The sequence below is a fragment of the Camelus dromedarius genome, chromosome 5, assembly GCF_036321535.1.
Source record: "Camelus dromedarius isolate mCamDro1 chromosome 5, mCamDro1.pat, whole genome shotgun sequence".
In the NCBI taxonomy this organism is placed as follows: domain Eukaryota; kingdom Metazoa; phylum Chordata; class Mammalia; order Artiodactyla; family Camelidae; genus Camelus; species Camelus dromedarius.
Window position 1 is genome coordinate 57,460,363 of NC_087440.1, and position 15,338 is coordinate 57,475,700.

General features: G+C 33.6%; 1 protein-coding gene and 1 non-coding gene across 5 annotated transcripts in view; both read left to right on the top strand.

Annotated features, from left to right (window-relative positions):
* Window positions 1-15,338, top strand: part of KIAA0586 (KIAA0586 ortholog) — a 94,144-nt gene that overhangs the window by 26,008 nt on the left and 52,798 nt on the right. For all 4 annotated transcript variants that reach the window (XM_031453786.2, XM_064485988.1, XM_064485987.1 and 1 more), the window contains 6 exons: window positions 1,176-1,370; window positions 2,829-3,016; window positions 4,808-4,921; window positions 6,224-6,304; window positions 9,274-9,467; window positions 10,762-10,880. In XM_031453786.2, the coding sequence (XP_031309646.2) occupies window positions 1,176-1,370; window positions 2,829-3,016; window positions 4,808-4,921; window positions 6,224-6,304; window positions 9,274-9,467; window positions 10,762-10,880 (891 nt within the window). The remainder of the gene's footprint in view (window positions 1-1,175; window positions 1,371-2,828; window positions 3,017-4,807; window positions 4,922-6,223; window positions 6,305-9,273; window positions 9,468-10,761; window positions 10,881-15,338) is intronic.
* TRNAA-AGC (transfer RNA alanine (anticodon AGC)) lies at window positions 5,338-5,410 on the top strand. Its single transcript has one exon. It is a non-coding gene; the product is annotated as a tRNA-Ala (tRNA).

Sequence of the window (15,338 nt, forward strand, 5' to 3'; positions counted from 1 at the left end):
CTCCTTGCTCTGCCTGATTGTTCTTCATAGCACTTTTCACTATCTAATGTTATATTTTTATTTGTTTTTCAAGTTTTTTCCTTACTAAACTGTAAGCTACATGAGTCCAGTTGGTTTATTCAGTACTGTATTTCTTGTTTCTGGAATTATACAATTGAATGAATGAATACTTGAGAACAGGATGAAAAAATGTAGATGTGGTACTAAAATTTTTCTTCCTGGGATCATGAAACTATATTTAAAACTATATTTAGGTTTATAAAACTACTCACATATTAAAAGGAAAAATGTGGTAATGTCAGTAATTTATTTAGAAAATATTTTAGCTTCTTTCCTTTACACTTTTAATTTTCTTTACTTTTCTCAGGCTCCATAGAAATTTATGTTCTCCAGGGAGACAGCTAATCAGAAAAATTTCTAAATTTTTAAGAATTCAGGATTTAATGTCTATATAGATCTACTTCATAGAAATAGGAAAAAATGTACAATGATTTAATGTCTATGTAAATTCACTTTATAGGAATAGAAAAAATGTATAATGATATTAAGATTAAATGATTTAGTAAGTATCGAATATGATATGTACAGATACGTACATGATTTCAAAGATAGAGGCTGGTTATTTAGAATAATGAGAGGATGAAAAAAATTTCAATTCCAAAAATGATCAGTAACTTTTTTATACCTATAGGATAGGATATAGGTATAAAGGCATATGTGCATAAGTTCTGAATATTCTTTTGAATCTTTATTCAACATTTTTTCCTAGTCATTGTGTCTTTTCTGACATAGTTAGTTGTACAAGTTGTTACATCTGTTCAGAAGTTGAGAAACCATGTCCTGTAGGTCAGCTGCGTGTTTTTATAAGTAAAGCTCTATTGGAACATAGCTACACTCATTCATTTATGTCTATGAGTGCTTTCATGCCATAGAAGCAGAGTTGAGATGTTGCCCCTAAGACCACACAGCCCATGGGTCTAAAATACTTACTATCTGGCCAATTAAGAAACAGTTTGCCAATCTGTGGTTTACATGTTACTTTTATTTTGGGGCCCTATAACCTTATTATATACAATGAGATCTTGCTGTGAAGAAGAGTTGCTATATTTCCAGATGGCTGGATAGTAAATGTTCAAACAACATTTTAAAATACCTCTCATTGATGACTGTTACAGGCACTAAAGTCAAGTCAATAAGAACACAAACTGACTTGTGTGCAACCAAACCTACAAAGATGGATTCTAAACTGCAGCATTCCATTGCCACGCTGTCTCCTGGTGAGCAGCAGTATTTGTTCAGCCCAAGCCGGGAAATGCCTACTTTTTCAGGTACACTGGAAGGTCATCTAATTCCTATGGCAATTCTTTTAGGTAAGACCCAACAAAATGTATGGGGTACATTTTAAAATTCTAATCAGCAGCAGCAGAACTTACAGAATGGCACTGACGCAATGGTCACCTACCTTTTCCTTTATGTGTTGCTGATGTTTGTGGGTAGGGGCTCAGAATGTGTCTTACTCTGTAGGAGCAGTCTCTGAAATGATGGGTTCTTGCTACATTTTCACTCACAAGAAACGTTCTTTTGGTATTCTACAGTATGTTACTGTAGATGAAATGAAGTTAAAATAATGTTTAGACATGTCATAGACATTCATAATAATTAAAGAACTTAAGGATTTTGATTGGCTCAATATCATCCTGACTTAGAAGAACTACTTTAAATTACCTTTTATGTACTTTTGGACTAGACTGATAAGTAAAAATTGTGTAGTTGTGTATTCTAAGCTAATAGTTGGTGGTTGACTTATTTGAGGTCTCAGACTCATTGTAAAAGTTGAACAAATCATTTTTGCTCTCACATTAGCTTTTCAAATCTAGTTAGCTATTTTTTTAGTGTCATTGCTGTTTTCCTTAACTTTTATGAATTATTTGAGTTTGAATATTTTCCAACGTAAGAGAGAATGTTTTATTTTTAGTATTATGGGTTAATGGCATGTCAGGTTGTTGGCTAACGTCTGTTCAAACATGCCTTCTACCAAAATAATAGCTAATACTTACAAAGTCCTTACCATGTGTCAGGTACAGATCTAGACAATTTACATATATTAACTTATTTAATCCACCCTATAAAACACATGGAAATGTACTAATTTTACAGATGAAGAAACTGAAGCAGAGAGGGAGTTCAGTCATTTGTCAAAGGCCACATAGCTAGAGTGCAGCCAAGTGTCAAATGTAGGCAGTGTGGCTTTAGAGTCTGTGCTGCCCTGTCCTTCTTTACTTTGAAATATAGTAAACAAGTGGAACTTTTTTTTTGTGATGAAAAGTAACAAAGTTTTGACAGCTATGATAGTTATCAGATAGTTGGTCTACATGCCATTTATTGGTCCTCAAACACTAGTATTTTGTTGTTGGTTTTATTTCTTTCTGTTGTTGCTCTGTGAAGATTTGACAGTTAAAATAATACAATATAATGCAATACACTTTAGTTTTGGCTTTGCCACTTACAAACTATTATGACCATTGGCAAATTATGTTATGTTTCTGTATCTCTATTTCCTCAACTGTAAAAAGTGGATAATATTACTACCTTGAAAGCTTATTTAAGTTAGATAGTGTTGAGTACCTATGAGTGCCCAATAAATGTTAGTCGCTGCTAAAAGGATGACATGGTGGTGATGATGATGGTGGTGACAATAGAGGGAAAGGTGCTGGCAGATAGTGCTTTCCTTTCATATGAGAATTTAGCCATAAAGATCTAAGTTGTGTATTAGATTTTTCACTCTATTTCTGAAATGGTTGACTCCTTTTCTCCCCCACACTTTTTAGGACAAACCCAAAGTAACAGTGATTCCATGCCATCTGCTGGAGTCATTGTAAGCAAGCCACACCCCATAACAGTGACGACTTCTATTCCACCATCATCTCGAAAAACAGAAACTGGAGTAAAGAAACCTAACATAGCAGTTGTAGAAATGAAGTCGGAAAAAAAGGATCCTCCTCAGCTTACTGTACAGGTATGCCCGTGTGCATGAAGAGAAAATTTTAAGGAAAAAAATCTTTGGCTGAACTTTACTACCTAAAATCTATTACATTGCTTCTGAAAACTTTGCTTTCATGATGGGTCTTTTGTTCTTTAAAACTGATATTAATATGATATCACTATCCTTGTTCTGTATGATTTAAGCTACCTTTTTTAAGCCAATGACTCATATCCAGGTGCCTAGATATTCCAAAGGGAGCAACTGAACAGTATATTCAATTAATTAAAAAAAGACTTAATGTGTTTGATGTATGTAATTAATACTTTAATCTTTGCACAAACATACGAGACTTGAATGGAGGGAGAACTTATATGTGAGTTTTAATATTCAAGTTGTCAATTCTTCATAAGTTAATGTATAATTTAAGTGAAATTGTAATAAAAAAATACAAGCCATGATTTTTACTTAATTTTAACTTTAGGATCATTTAGATATTTGAAAGAACAAAGGGTTTAGAAGAGTTAGTGTTTTTGTACTGGTCCTGTTTCAGAAATAGCTTTGGTTATGAAAAAAGAATATAATATGTGATGAATACTTAGAAGGAAAATTGGATTCTTGTAAGTGAAATACTGTATGTTCTAATTGGCTAGCAGTGTGGAAAATCAGTTTTAGAGAGTAAACTTTCACTGTATAGGAGATTAGTTCCAAATAGGCAATAGGCTAAGTATAAATCTAAAATATAAAAACATAGAAGAATTAGCAAATATTACATGTAATCTTTATCAAAACTGAAGCTAAGTGTAGATATGAGAGAAGAAAACTTAGATATGATAGGAAAATAGATTTGAATGTATAAAGTCTAAAACATGTATGTAAAAAATTCCTAAATAAAAAGGAAAACAATATAGAGTGAGAACATATGAAAGAAGTATGATAGAAAGGATTAATTTTTAAATATAAAAACCTCCATAAAATAATAAGAAGGCATAAAAGCAAATCCAGAAATACTCAAAGAACATGAATAAGACTCTACAGAAGAGGTAGCAGAGTTTATAAGCAAGCAAACTGAATAATTTAAATCTTGCTAGCTACCAAGTAATGCAAATTAAAATAACAATCATATACTTCCATTTAAAAACTGCTACTACTGAAACACTTGAATAATCTAATTTGGCTGAAGGTTGGGTAAAACTTATAATTGATTACATTTTTGATAATAGAAATAGAGGTCTTTTGGATTGAGTTTTGGCGGTAATTACCAAGAATCTTAAATATGCATGCTTTGTGGCTCAAGAAGTTGGTCTGATCTCTGACTAGCATAATGAAATAATTTAAAGTTCAAGGGAAAAAATCCCTACATATATAGGAAGTTTTTTGGAGTGATGTATATCTACCTTTATCTATCTAATAGTGACTCTTCTAGAAATATCCTAAATATTTACCAATAGGAAAATTACTTAGTAATTAAAGCATGTGTATTTCTTGAAATATTACACAGTCATTTAAAGTATAATTATAAAGTCTATATGGAAGCATAATAATGTGTTTATGACCTAATTACAATGGAAAATCAGGAAGAAAACTATTTTAGATTTAAGCTATGTGTTAAGTGGATAGTAAAAAGATAAAGTGAAAATGATTCTACTTAGGATGGTAAGATTCTGTGTTTCCCCTTTATTTTCTAAATTTTGTAAAATATGCTTTCATAATTTAAATTTGTTATCCATTGACTTTGCAATAAAAAGTTAAATATTATTGATATATAGATTCACAAATATTTGAGTCAGAATGATGAACTGAAAACTGGATGTTGTGTTATTTTAGGTATTACCCAATGTGGATATTGACAGCATTTCAAATGGTAGTACTGATTTTGGTCTATCTCTGTCTTGTCCCAGAGAAGCATCTCCTCCTCCTCCTCTGAAAACCTGGATACAGGTATTGCTCAGAAGTATATCCTTTAGTTTGACTAGTGTCTGGCTATAGATTTTAACTAATATTATTCCATGCAAACTCTTCCACTATAATTATAACTTACTATAATAATTCAGGCTTTAAGGAAAAGATTCAAAACAAATCTGAAGTTGCTCATGAACTTGAAAAAGAAAGTTTAAGATCCGTACATTTATAAACATTCTGAAAAAAGTAGTAACCCTTAGTGTGACAACTTCATTGCCAGACTCTCATATGTAAAGAAAAAATTTCTCTTTGGAGAAGAATCTTGATTTAAATGGACATTAAATTGTAGTCTTCTTGAATGTGAATTTTATAATGATGATTGGAGTTCATGTTTGGGGATGTAACTGTGTCATCATACTGTTGACATGATGCAAAAATATGCAATTCTTGGGGGTGGAGGGTATGGCTCAGTGGTAGAGCACATGCTTAGCATGCATGAGGTCCTGGGTTCAATCCCCAGTACCTCCATTAACAATAACAACAACAACAACAAAATATGCATTTCTTCCTAGTATTTATTTGCTGCCTGTGACTGAATGACAAAATTATGACTTTTACTACACAGCAAAATAGCACTGTAGCTTTTCCCCAGGTTTCATTTATTGTAAGCAAATTTAGTCATTGAGGATACAGTCTTAAAGAAAGGAAGAACATCAATTTTTCACAATCAGAAATAGTAAAAGAAAAATGACCCTGAATGGCATTTGTGCCTAATTTTATTTTTTCATCAGTAATTTTTAAAATTAGAAGTTTATTAAAATATATATGATTACAAATAGTGATTTTTTAGACTGTTTATTATTCTGCTCTCAGGAAGAATCTATTGTGGTTTTGGGTGACTAGATTATATACAGTGAAGCCTAGAGGCTAAAATTGTAAAATAATTATTTTGTTTATCTTTTAAAATTATTTGATTCTGTTATCTTTTTGTGAATTTGTATATTTATATACTTATATATCTGCACATAGAAACATTTTATCTTAACTCTTAGAGAGAAATCAGTCGTGTTAACTTGATCAGTTGATTTAAGTTGCATTGTTGTGGAGTCCTTTTTAGAAAAACTGATACCTAATTTTTTCTAGCTATTGAAATGATAACCTAATAGCTTAGGGACTAGCTTGAATTTCACTTACTAGCTATATCAATTCTGAGAGGGATGTTAAAATAAAAAATAAGAGCATGTAATTATAAGCCTATGCTGTGGGTGGTATTATGATAAATTATGGATAAATTAAAATGACATTAAGCACAGCAAAAACTTTCTGAAAATCATTTCTTAGACTCCAGAATTTACGAAGGCAGATGAAGAAGAAGTGAAGTTTCCAGGAACTAACTTTGATGAAATAACTGATATCATACAGGTAACCAAGCTTAGAAACCATGAGAATTTGTTTTTCTACCAGTACTTTTTAATGTGACTATCTTTTTTTTTTTTTTTGAGACTTTTTGTATTTTTTTTTTTTTGAACAGTTTAGACTCACAGCAAAATTAAGAGGAAGGTACAGAGGTTTCTTGTATGTTCCCCACCTCCACAAATGCATAGCATCTGCCATTATCAACATTCTCCCAACAGATTGATACTTTGGTTAAAATTGATGTACCTACTTTGACACATCATAATCACTCAAAGCCCATAGATAACCTTAGGGTTCACTCTTGATGTACTACATTCTTATGGTTTTGACAAATGTATTTATCATTATACTGTCATACAGAGTATTTTCACTACCCTAAAATTATCTGTGTTCTGACTACTCATCCTTCCCCCTGACCCATCCCAATCCCTGGCAACCACTGATCTTCTTACTGTTTTCATAGTTTTGTTGTTTCCAGAATGTCATATACTTGGAATCATATGTATGTAACCTTCTCAGATTGGCTTCTTTCACCTATGCACTGAAGTTTCCTCCACATTTGTTCATGGCTTGATACTTCATTTCTTTTTAGGACTGAATAATATTCCATTGTCTGGATGTACCACAGTTTATTTATCCATTTATCTACTAAAGGACATCTTGGTTGTTTACAAGTTTTGGCAGTTATGAATAAAGCTGCTATAAACACCTATGTGCAGATTTTGTATGGACATAAGTTTTCAGCCCCTTTGGGTGAATATCAAGGACTGCAGTTGGCTGGCTTTAGTGGTAAAAGTATGTTTAGATTTGTAGGAAACCACTGAACTGTCCTCCAAAGTGGCTATACCATTTTGCACTCCTACCAGCAATGAGTGAGAGTTCCTGCTGTTTCACATCCTTGCCAGCATTTGGTATTGTCAGTGTTCCAGATTTTGGCTATCCTAATAGGTGTATAGAGGTATCTTATTGTTGTTTTGATTTGCTTTTCCCTGATGACATATGATGAGGAGCATCTTTTCAAGCATTTATTTGTCATCAGTATATCTTCTTTAGTGAGGTGTCCATTAAGGTCTTTGGCCAATTTTTTAAACTGAGTTGTTTTCTTATTATTGAATATAGGAGTTTTGGGGGGGGGGTTGTTTGTTTCATTTTTTTGTATATTTTGGATAACAGTCTTTTATCAGATGTGTCTTTTGCAAATATTTTCTCCCAGTTTGTGGCTTATCTTCTAATTCTCTTGACATTGTTTATCACAGAGCAGAAGTTTTTAATTCTGCAAACAGACAGAATTTTATTTTATTTCTTCCTTCCCAATCTGTGCACTTCTTCTTTTCTTGTCTAACTACATTAGCAAGGACTTCCAGTACAATGTTGAAAAAGAGTGGTGAGAGGGGACATCCTTGCCCAATATTATGTTGCAGTGCTTTGAGAAACTGCCCTTTACTTTTGAGTTAAATATTTTTTTATTTTAAAATTATAAGGTTGTTATTCTATAGTATTATCTTCTGTATCACCTACCTGCCTCCATGAAACTTAATGATTGTTAGCTGTTTCCTACCTGCATCTCATCTCATCTCTCTTGCTTCTTGCTTCCTTCTTTTTGTTACCTTTGGCTTCCCTCCCTCCAATGTATTCTTTCTTCATTCTATTACATTTATCTATGTTCATTTCTGGACTATTGGCAAGGTCATCAGTTAGTTCGTTTTGAGGAAAAAAGTTGTGAGGGGTCTAACATCCAAGGAAAGAGTCCATATAGCAGGAAGGGTTATAGAAATGATAGAAATGGCTAAATAGTGGAGGGGAAAAGTAGGACTAAGTAAAGTAGAAAGGATGGGAGAAAAGATCATAGAACTTAGAGATTACTTGAGTACTGATGTGTCGATAGACTTTAAAGAAGACATTTGTTCAATTTTCTCAGGCTTTTAGAACTAAGACCAGTTTTGTTAATCATAAAATAAAACCGTATTTTAAATATTAAGAGAGATGCAATACATTAAGGTTACTTGCTCACTGGTATGTCTTCTCATGTGAGCTCCACATGAATGTTTTGAAGGCAAGAATGTTGTTTATCTTTATATTCATGCCTAGCAAAGACATTAGACAACTGTTCAATGGACAAGTGAAAGAAACAGTTGTAGAAATAGCACAGAATTTGGAGTCTAAAGACAAGTGTTCCTACCCTTGCTCTGCCACTTAATAGCCATGGACTTCATTTTTCAATGGGAGAATATTACTGAGTTATAATTTTTAAAGAGTCCTAATTTTTTGAGATGCATAATGGGTTATTTACAGATAAAATGGTATAATATCTATGGTCTACTTCAAAATGGTGTGTGAAGGGGAAAGTGGATGGGGGGAAGTATCGATGACACAAAGTTGACTGTGCATTAAAAAGTATTAAAACTGGGGTTTGAACAGATAAGTGGAATTTATATTATTTACATATTACAGATATAGTACATGAGCACTATTTTATTTACTTTTAATTGTGTATGGTGTTTTTCATAATAAAAAGTTTAAAAATTCCAGAAACAACTCTTTTGGTTATGATGTGGTGGTACAAATAATATATAGGCTGACCTGACTGAATATTTAAATGTAAATTATAGATTCTGTAAGAGCAAGCAAGTGCTGTTTGGAAGTATCAGTTTTACTATGATAATAAATTAATAAATTTCTAAAGGGAAACGTTAATAATGTTTTATGGAGGAATAACCAAATTTTCTAGTTTGTTTTATGACTGTTTAAATATTGGGTTTTAAAAAGACAAAATAATTGTGTAAGTTTTCTTCAATGTGATTTATATGAAAAATGTATATGTTATACATAATATGGTACCACCTAAGTAGGAAATGCTATTGATTAGCTTAAAGTGTTGATTAATTCACCAACCTAGGTTCCCTGCCTACACTTGGCACTCAGTAAGTGTTGAATAGATATATGAATATAGTATTTTTGTTTTTTAATATTACCAGGAAGAGGAAAAATGTGATGAAATTCCAGAATACTCTGAACCAATTCTGGAGTTTAACAGAAGTGTTAAAGTTGTTTCCACAAAATATAATGGCCCTCCATTTCCACCAGTTACTTCTACTTTTCAGCCCACTGCTGATGTCCTGGATAAAGTAATTCAGAGAAAAGAAACAGTGGAAAATAGCTTAATTCAATGGTGAGTTTACAGTGGTATTGGGGTGAACAGAATAGTAGTAGCAAGTATAAATAACCAGTGTTAAGTTTTGGTTGAAAATCTTTCTTGTCTCCTTTTGTTTATTAAACTTTTCCTTTGCTGTCGTCACTGGACACTATTTGATGCTGAGAGTTTAACTGTGTTGGAGGTATTGTTTCTGTCCTTCAGTTTTTGTGCGTAGGTTGTCTATTATGACAAAAGAGGCTATTGTTAAGTAACAAAAGCCTTAAAAATGTACATATTCTGTCATCTAGGAATTCACTTAACAGAAATTTATCCTAAGGAAGTAATCCCTTCTGCTCTGAGGCCATAGGATACTTAGCACTTATGGTGCTTACTATAGGCACTGTTCTGTTTGTTACTCTATTTTTATACCTATTTTTACCAGTGAGAAACCTTAAGGAAGTTATGGAATAAACTAAACATCTGAATATTAATACAGTTATCAAGGTTGGGTTTAGAAGAATATTTAATGATATGAAAAATATTAGTAACATACTGGTGCATAAATGAAGCAGAATACTAATACAACCACAGTCTAGAAGAGCTCACTCAAAAACAAGTGGGCATGGGGAAAAATGGAAAAATAATACCAAATTGTTAACTGTGTTTATTCCTGAATCTGAGATTATAAGTAAGCCTTATCTATTTGAAAATTTTTACATATTCTCTGATTTTTCTACAATGAATATCTATTACTTGAATAATAATAATTAAGAAGTCTATTAGCTTCTCTAAAAAAATGTACAGAAACAGTCTCCTCTTGTGTTTCCCTTCCTTTTCCTCTCCCTCTTTCCCCTTCTTAAAAATGACCTTGAAAATAAATTTTCTCTCCTTTTTTAGAAGACAGCTATTGCAGTCAATATATTTACTTCCTTGAAGAGTGTACAGCTGGACTTCTTTTCTAGCTCTGATCCTGTAGGGCTTTCTATGTGCTTTCAGAGTAGGGAACACAACATTCTAGGTACATGATGTGCCAGGTAATCATTGACCTAAACCTTATTTTGAGTTTAGAAGGTCTGTTAATTCATTAGACTGATCTGAAAGATTTAAATTTGATTTAATAAACTATCTTCTATGCAGAGATTTTGTTTCATGTGATTTATTTTGCTAGGAGATACATTTGAGTTCTTTCTTCTTTCCATATTTCAACTTTCAGAATGATTGCTTTCACATGTGAATGTGTCCATGGGTAACAGTTAATTTTAATTGTGGTATTTCTAACCATTTATACATTTCAGCTAAATTTAGTAATGCTTAACATTTTCCACCCCAGGGTAGAGCAAGAAGTAATGTCAAGAATGATCTCTGGGCTCCTTCCAGTGCAACAACAGGCCATAGCTAATGTCAGTGTCTCAGTTAGTGAGGCCAGTGAGCCATTGACTTCTGACATTGGTAAGTAAAATGGAATCTTTTAGGGTTTTTTTTTTTATTAAAAGACAAAACCTATCAGGTCTGTGGATTTATATATTCTGGAGGTCAAGTAGTCCTCAGCTGACAAAACACAAGTCCTTTTCCTTTCAGCGTCACTTCCCAGTTCTCTGTAGTGAAAATTAGTTCTCCCTCGTCCCCTCACCCCATACTGCAGCGTTCAGATCCTTCTGCCAGCCTCCATCTCTCTCACCCCAAATCTGTTGCTTCCCATAGCGCTTTCTGTGTGTGTGTGTGTGTGTGTGTGTGTGTGTGTGTCTTTGTCTTTGTCTTTGTCTTTGTTATAGTAACTATCAAATTGTATTACGATTGGTTTACATATTTGTCTCACTCACTAGACTATATATTACTTAGGAGTATGGACGTTTCTCATTTAGAGCCTGGCCCTTGACTGACACTTAAGAAGAGTTTAAATAAGTATTCGCTGGGTGGGTAAATGAACCTCTTTCTTTATGGCGCCCACACCATTCTCCTCTTCTTCCTCCTCCTCTTTCTCTTCTTCTCTCTTTTCTCCTTCCTTCTTCCTCCTTTTCCTCCTCCTATCTTTCCCTCTTCTTTTCCCTCCTCCATTAGTTTCTTGAGGTATAAGGTACTTGCCACAAAATTCACCATTTCTAAGTATACAGTTGGACAAGTTTTGTTAAACACACACAGCTACACCTTAGCTACATAATCAAGATACTGAAAAATACTTCTATCATCCCCAAAAGCTCCCTCATGCCACTTTACAGTCAATCCCTAACCCTCTCCCATGCCTGCTGGGCACTTATACCCACTAATCTGCTTTCTATCATTGAATTTTGCCTAGAATTCCATATGTATGTAATCATATGGTAGTCTTTTTGTGTCTGGCTTCTTTTATTTAGCATAATGCTTTGACAATCTTGTTGTTGCATATAGTAACATTACACTGTGTAGACGTACCATAATTTGCTAATCCATTTACCATTGATGGACATTTGTAGTCTTTTAGTTTTTGGCTATTATAAATAAAGCTGTGCTATGAATATTTACAAACAAATCCTTTATACACATCTTTTCATTTCTCTTGGTCATATAATAAATAGATATTTAACTTTATAAGAAACTGCTAAATGTTTCCAACATGGCTGTTTTACTTTGCATTCCAGCCAGCAGTGAATGAGAGTTCCAGTTGCTCCACTAATGCTTGGTGTTGTTAGTGTTTTTAATTATAGCCATTTTGTAAGCATGTGGGAATATTTTTATTTGCATTTCCCCAGTGACTAATGATGTACAATTTTTCATGTTCTTATTTGCCATTTGTATATTTACTTTAGTGAACTATCTTTTAAACTCTTTTGCTCAGTGTTTAATTGGGGTTTGTGTCTTACTATTATTGAGTTCTTTATTTATTTTGCATACAAGTCCTTTATTGCATATATGTTTTGCAAATATGTTCTCCTAGTTTGTATCTTCCTTTTTTCTCAACATTATCTTTAGAAGACCAAAGGTTAATTTTGATGAAGTTTAATTTATCAGTTTTTCTTTTATAGCTTTTGGTTTTTTGGGTGTACTATTTAAGAACTCTTTGTCTCGCAATCATTGAGATTTTCTCTTATTTTTCTTCTAGAAGACTCATGGTTTTAGACAGTACATTTAGATCTATGATATGCTTTGAGTTAATTTTTATATATGGTGTAAAGTAATGATCAAGGGTTTGTTTTTTTTTATATGGATATCCAGTTGTTCTAGCATTATTTGTTGAAAAGATTATCCTTTTTCCCACTGAATTACTTTGACACCTTTGTTGAAAATCAGTTGGCTCTATACGTGTGAGTCTGTTTCTGAACTTGCTGTTTGGTCCCATTGAGCTACTGTTATACCAGTACCACTCTTCTTGATTACTGTAATTTAAAAACAAGCTTTGAAATTGGATAGTGTAAGTACATCAGATTTTTTGTTCTGTTTTTCTTTTTTACATTCCTATATGTCATTACCTCTACGTTTTTCTTCCTTTCCAGTTTCCTACTCTTCCTCTTTCCTAAGTTACCCCTTAACTGCCTAAATTCTAAACATTAGAGTCTGTATTTATTGCTTTTACTTTCTCATTGCTCACTTTCTCTTTAGTTCTTATGAGTTGGCTTTCTTCCCTCTCCCTAATGAAACTCCTCTGTCACAGCATTTCATTGTCAAAGACAACCTTTTATCAAATCCTTATTCTCCTAGATGGCTCTGTATGGGCATTGCTGACTACCTGTAATTCTTATAATGTTCTTTCTACTGGTTTTGGTTTCCTAGAATTTATCCTATTGTTCTTCCCCTTATCTTTGTAATTTTGTAAGACCTCATTTTCTCACCTTTTCTTCCCCTGCTACTTGAATAAAAATTTTCCCCAAGTTTCTATGCTCTGTCCTCTTTCTTTTCTGTTTTTCTAGTCTCTTCTTGCCATTAGTTGCTCTGTGTCAGTTGATGGCCTTTAAGCCACACATCTAGTCTGTAAACCTTTGCCTGTTGGTGAATATGTTACTTGATGCTCCACTGGCATACTAACCTTGGCATCCAAAATGTATTTCATTTTTCTAGCCAAACTTGCTCCTGCTTTGTTTCTATTTCTGTTAATCATACCACTGTTTTCCAAGTGCCCAGCCTCCAAAGCCTTGGAGTTTTTGTTTGTTCTACTTTATTTTCTTTGATCTTCTTTAATTCTCACCCAGCCACAGTCTGTATCCTGGTTCCATACAGTTTATTCTTGCATTTGATTAATTCTGTTTAGTGTAACTCAAATGCCTCCTTCACTGCTGCTGTCCCAGGTTTTCTTTCATCATCGCATTTTTTGAAGGAAGGAATAAAATGACCACCAAAGTTATGAGGAAAATTTTTTTTAACTTAAGATTAGCACTTCTTTAATGATAAAATTATTTTGCCATGTTAAAAGGCACTTTTTTTGAAGAAGACAGCTAGGAAAACAAATCAAAAAGAAAACCAAAATCAGTTCATCTAAATAATTGTCTGAGAATATTTCAAAAACCTGTTGAAAAAAGCAGCAGATGGAAAATGCCAGTCAAAAACGAAACACATTTTTAAAAAGAACTAGAAGCTAAAGAGAAAGCAAAGGACCGTGAAATGTGCCTTGGAGTAACAGATAGTCGGACTTTTGTAGCTTTTGGTCAGAATTCTAGTTGTGGAGATAGCATTCAGCAGTCCCAACATAAAGGAGACCAGTCCAGGAAAGCACTGTGGCACTCACAGAAACAAACAAGTGCCTCCGAAGATTTGTCTGGTTTATGATGGATACTGTCAAACTGCCAGGTGCTTTCCCCCCATTACTGGGTCAGATACCGCAATGGCATGTTTTAGAGTGCTTGGATTCCCCACTGCCTCTCCTGCTGGCGCAAAGCAGGCCAATAGTAGTCCTCTTAGTCCTCCACATGGGTCACATGGTGGTTTCAGTGAGAGGAAGTCAGAGTCGATAGCCTTAAGGAAAGATGGTCTAATAGAGAGGGTATTCAGACCCTGTTTGCTTTAAAAGCATGTATGTTTGCTTTTGTTTTGCCTGTATCTGGGGTTTTGGGGGCTTCATAAAAGAGATGTTCTGATTTTTGGTCATGCTGAAACAATGAATTATGGGAACTAAAAAGGAGACATATTGACATATACTTTTTGTTTTTTTTTTGTTTTTTTGTTTTTTTTACATTTTTTATTGATTTATAATCATTTTACAATTTTGTGTCAAATTCCAGTGTAGAGCACAATTTTTCAGTTATGCATGAACATATATGTATTCATTGTCACATTTTTTTCTCTGTGAGCTACCATAAGATCTTGTGTATATTTCCCTGTGCTGTACAGTGTAATCTTGTTTATCTATTCTACAATTTTGAAATCCCAGTCTATCCCTTCCCACCCCCACACCGGCAACCACAAGTTTATATTCTATGTCTGTGAGTCTGTTTCTGTTTTATATTTATGCTTTGTTTGTTTGTTTGTTTGTTTGTTTGTTTTAGATTCCACATATGAGCGATCTCATATGGTATTTTTCTTTCTCTTTCTGGCTTACTTCACTTAGAATGACATTCTCCAGGAGCAACCATGTTGCTGCAAATGGTGTTATCTTGTTGGTTTTTATGGCTGAGTAGTATTCCATTGTAAAATATACCACATCTTCTTTATCCAGTCATCTGTCAGTGGACATTTAGGCTGTTTCCATGTCTTGGCTATTGTAAATAGTGCTGCTATGAACATTGGGGTGCAGGTGTCATCCTGAAGTAGATTTCCTTCTGGATACAAGCCCAGGAATGGGATTCCTGGGTCATATGGTAAGTCTATTCCTAGTCTTTTGAGGAATCTCCATACTGTTTTCCACAGTGGCTGCACCAAACTGCATTCCCACCAGCAGTGTAGGAGGGTTCCCTTTTCTCCACAGCCTCTCCAGCATTTGTCATTTGTGGACTTTTGAATGAT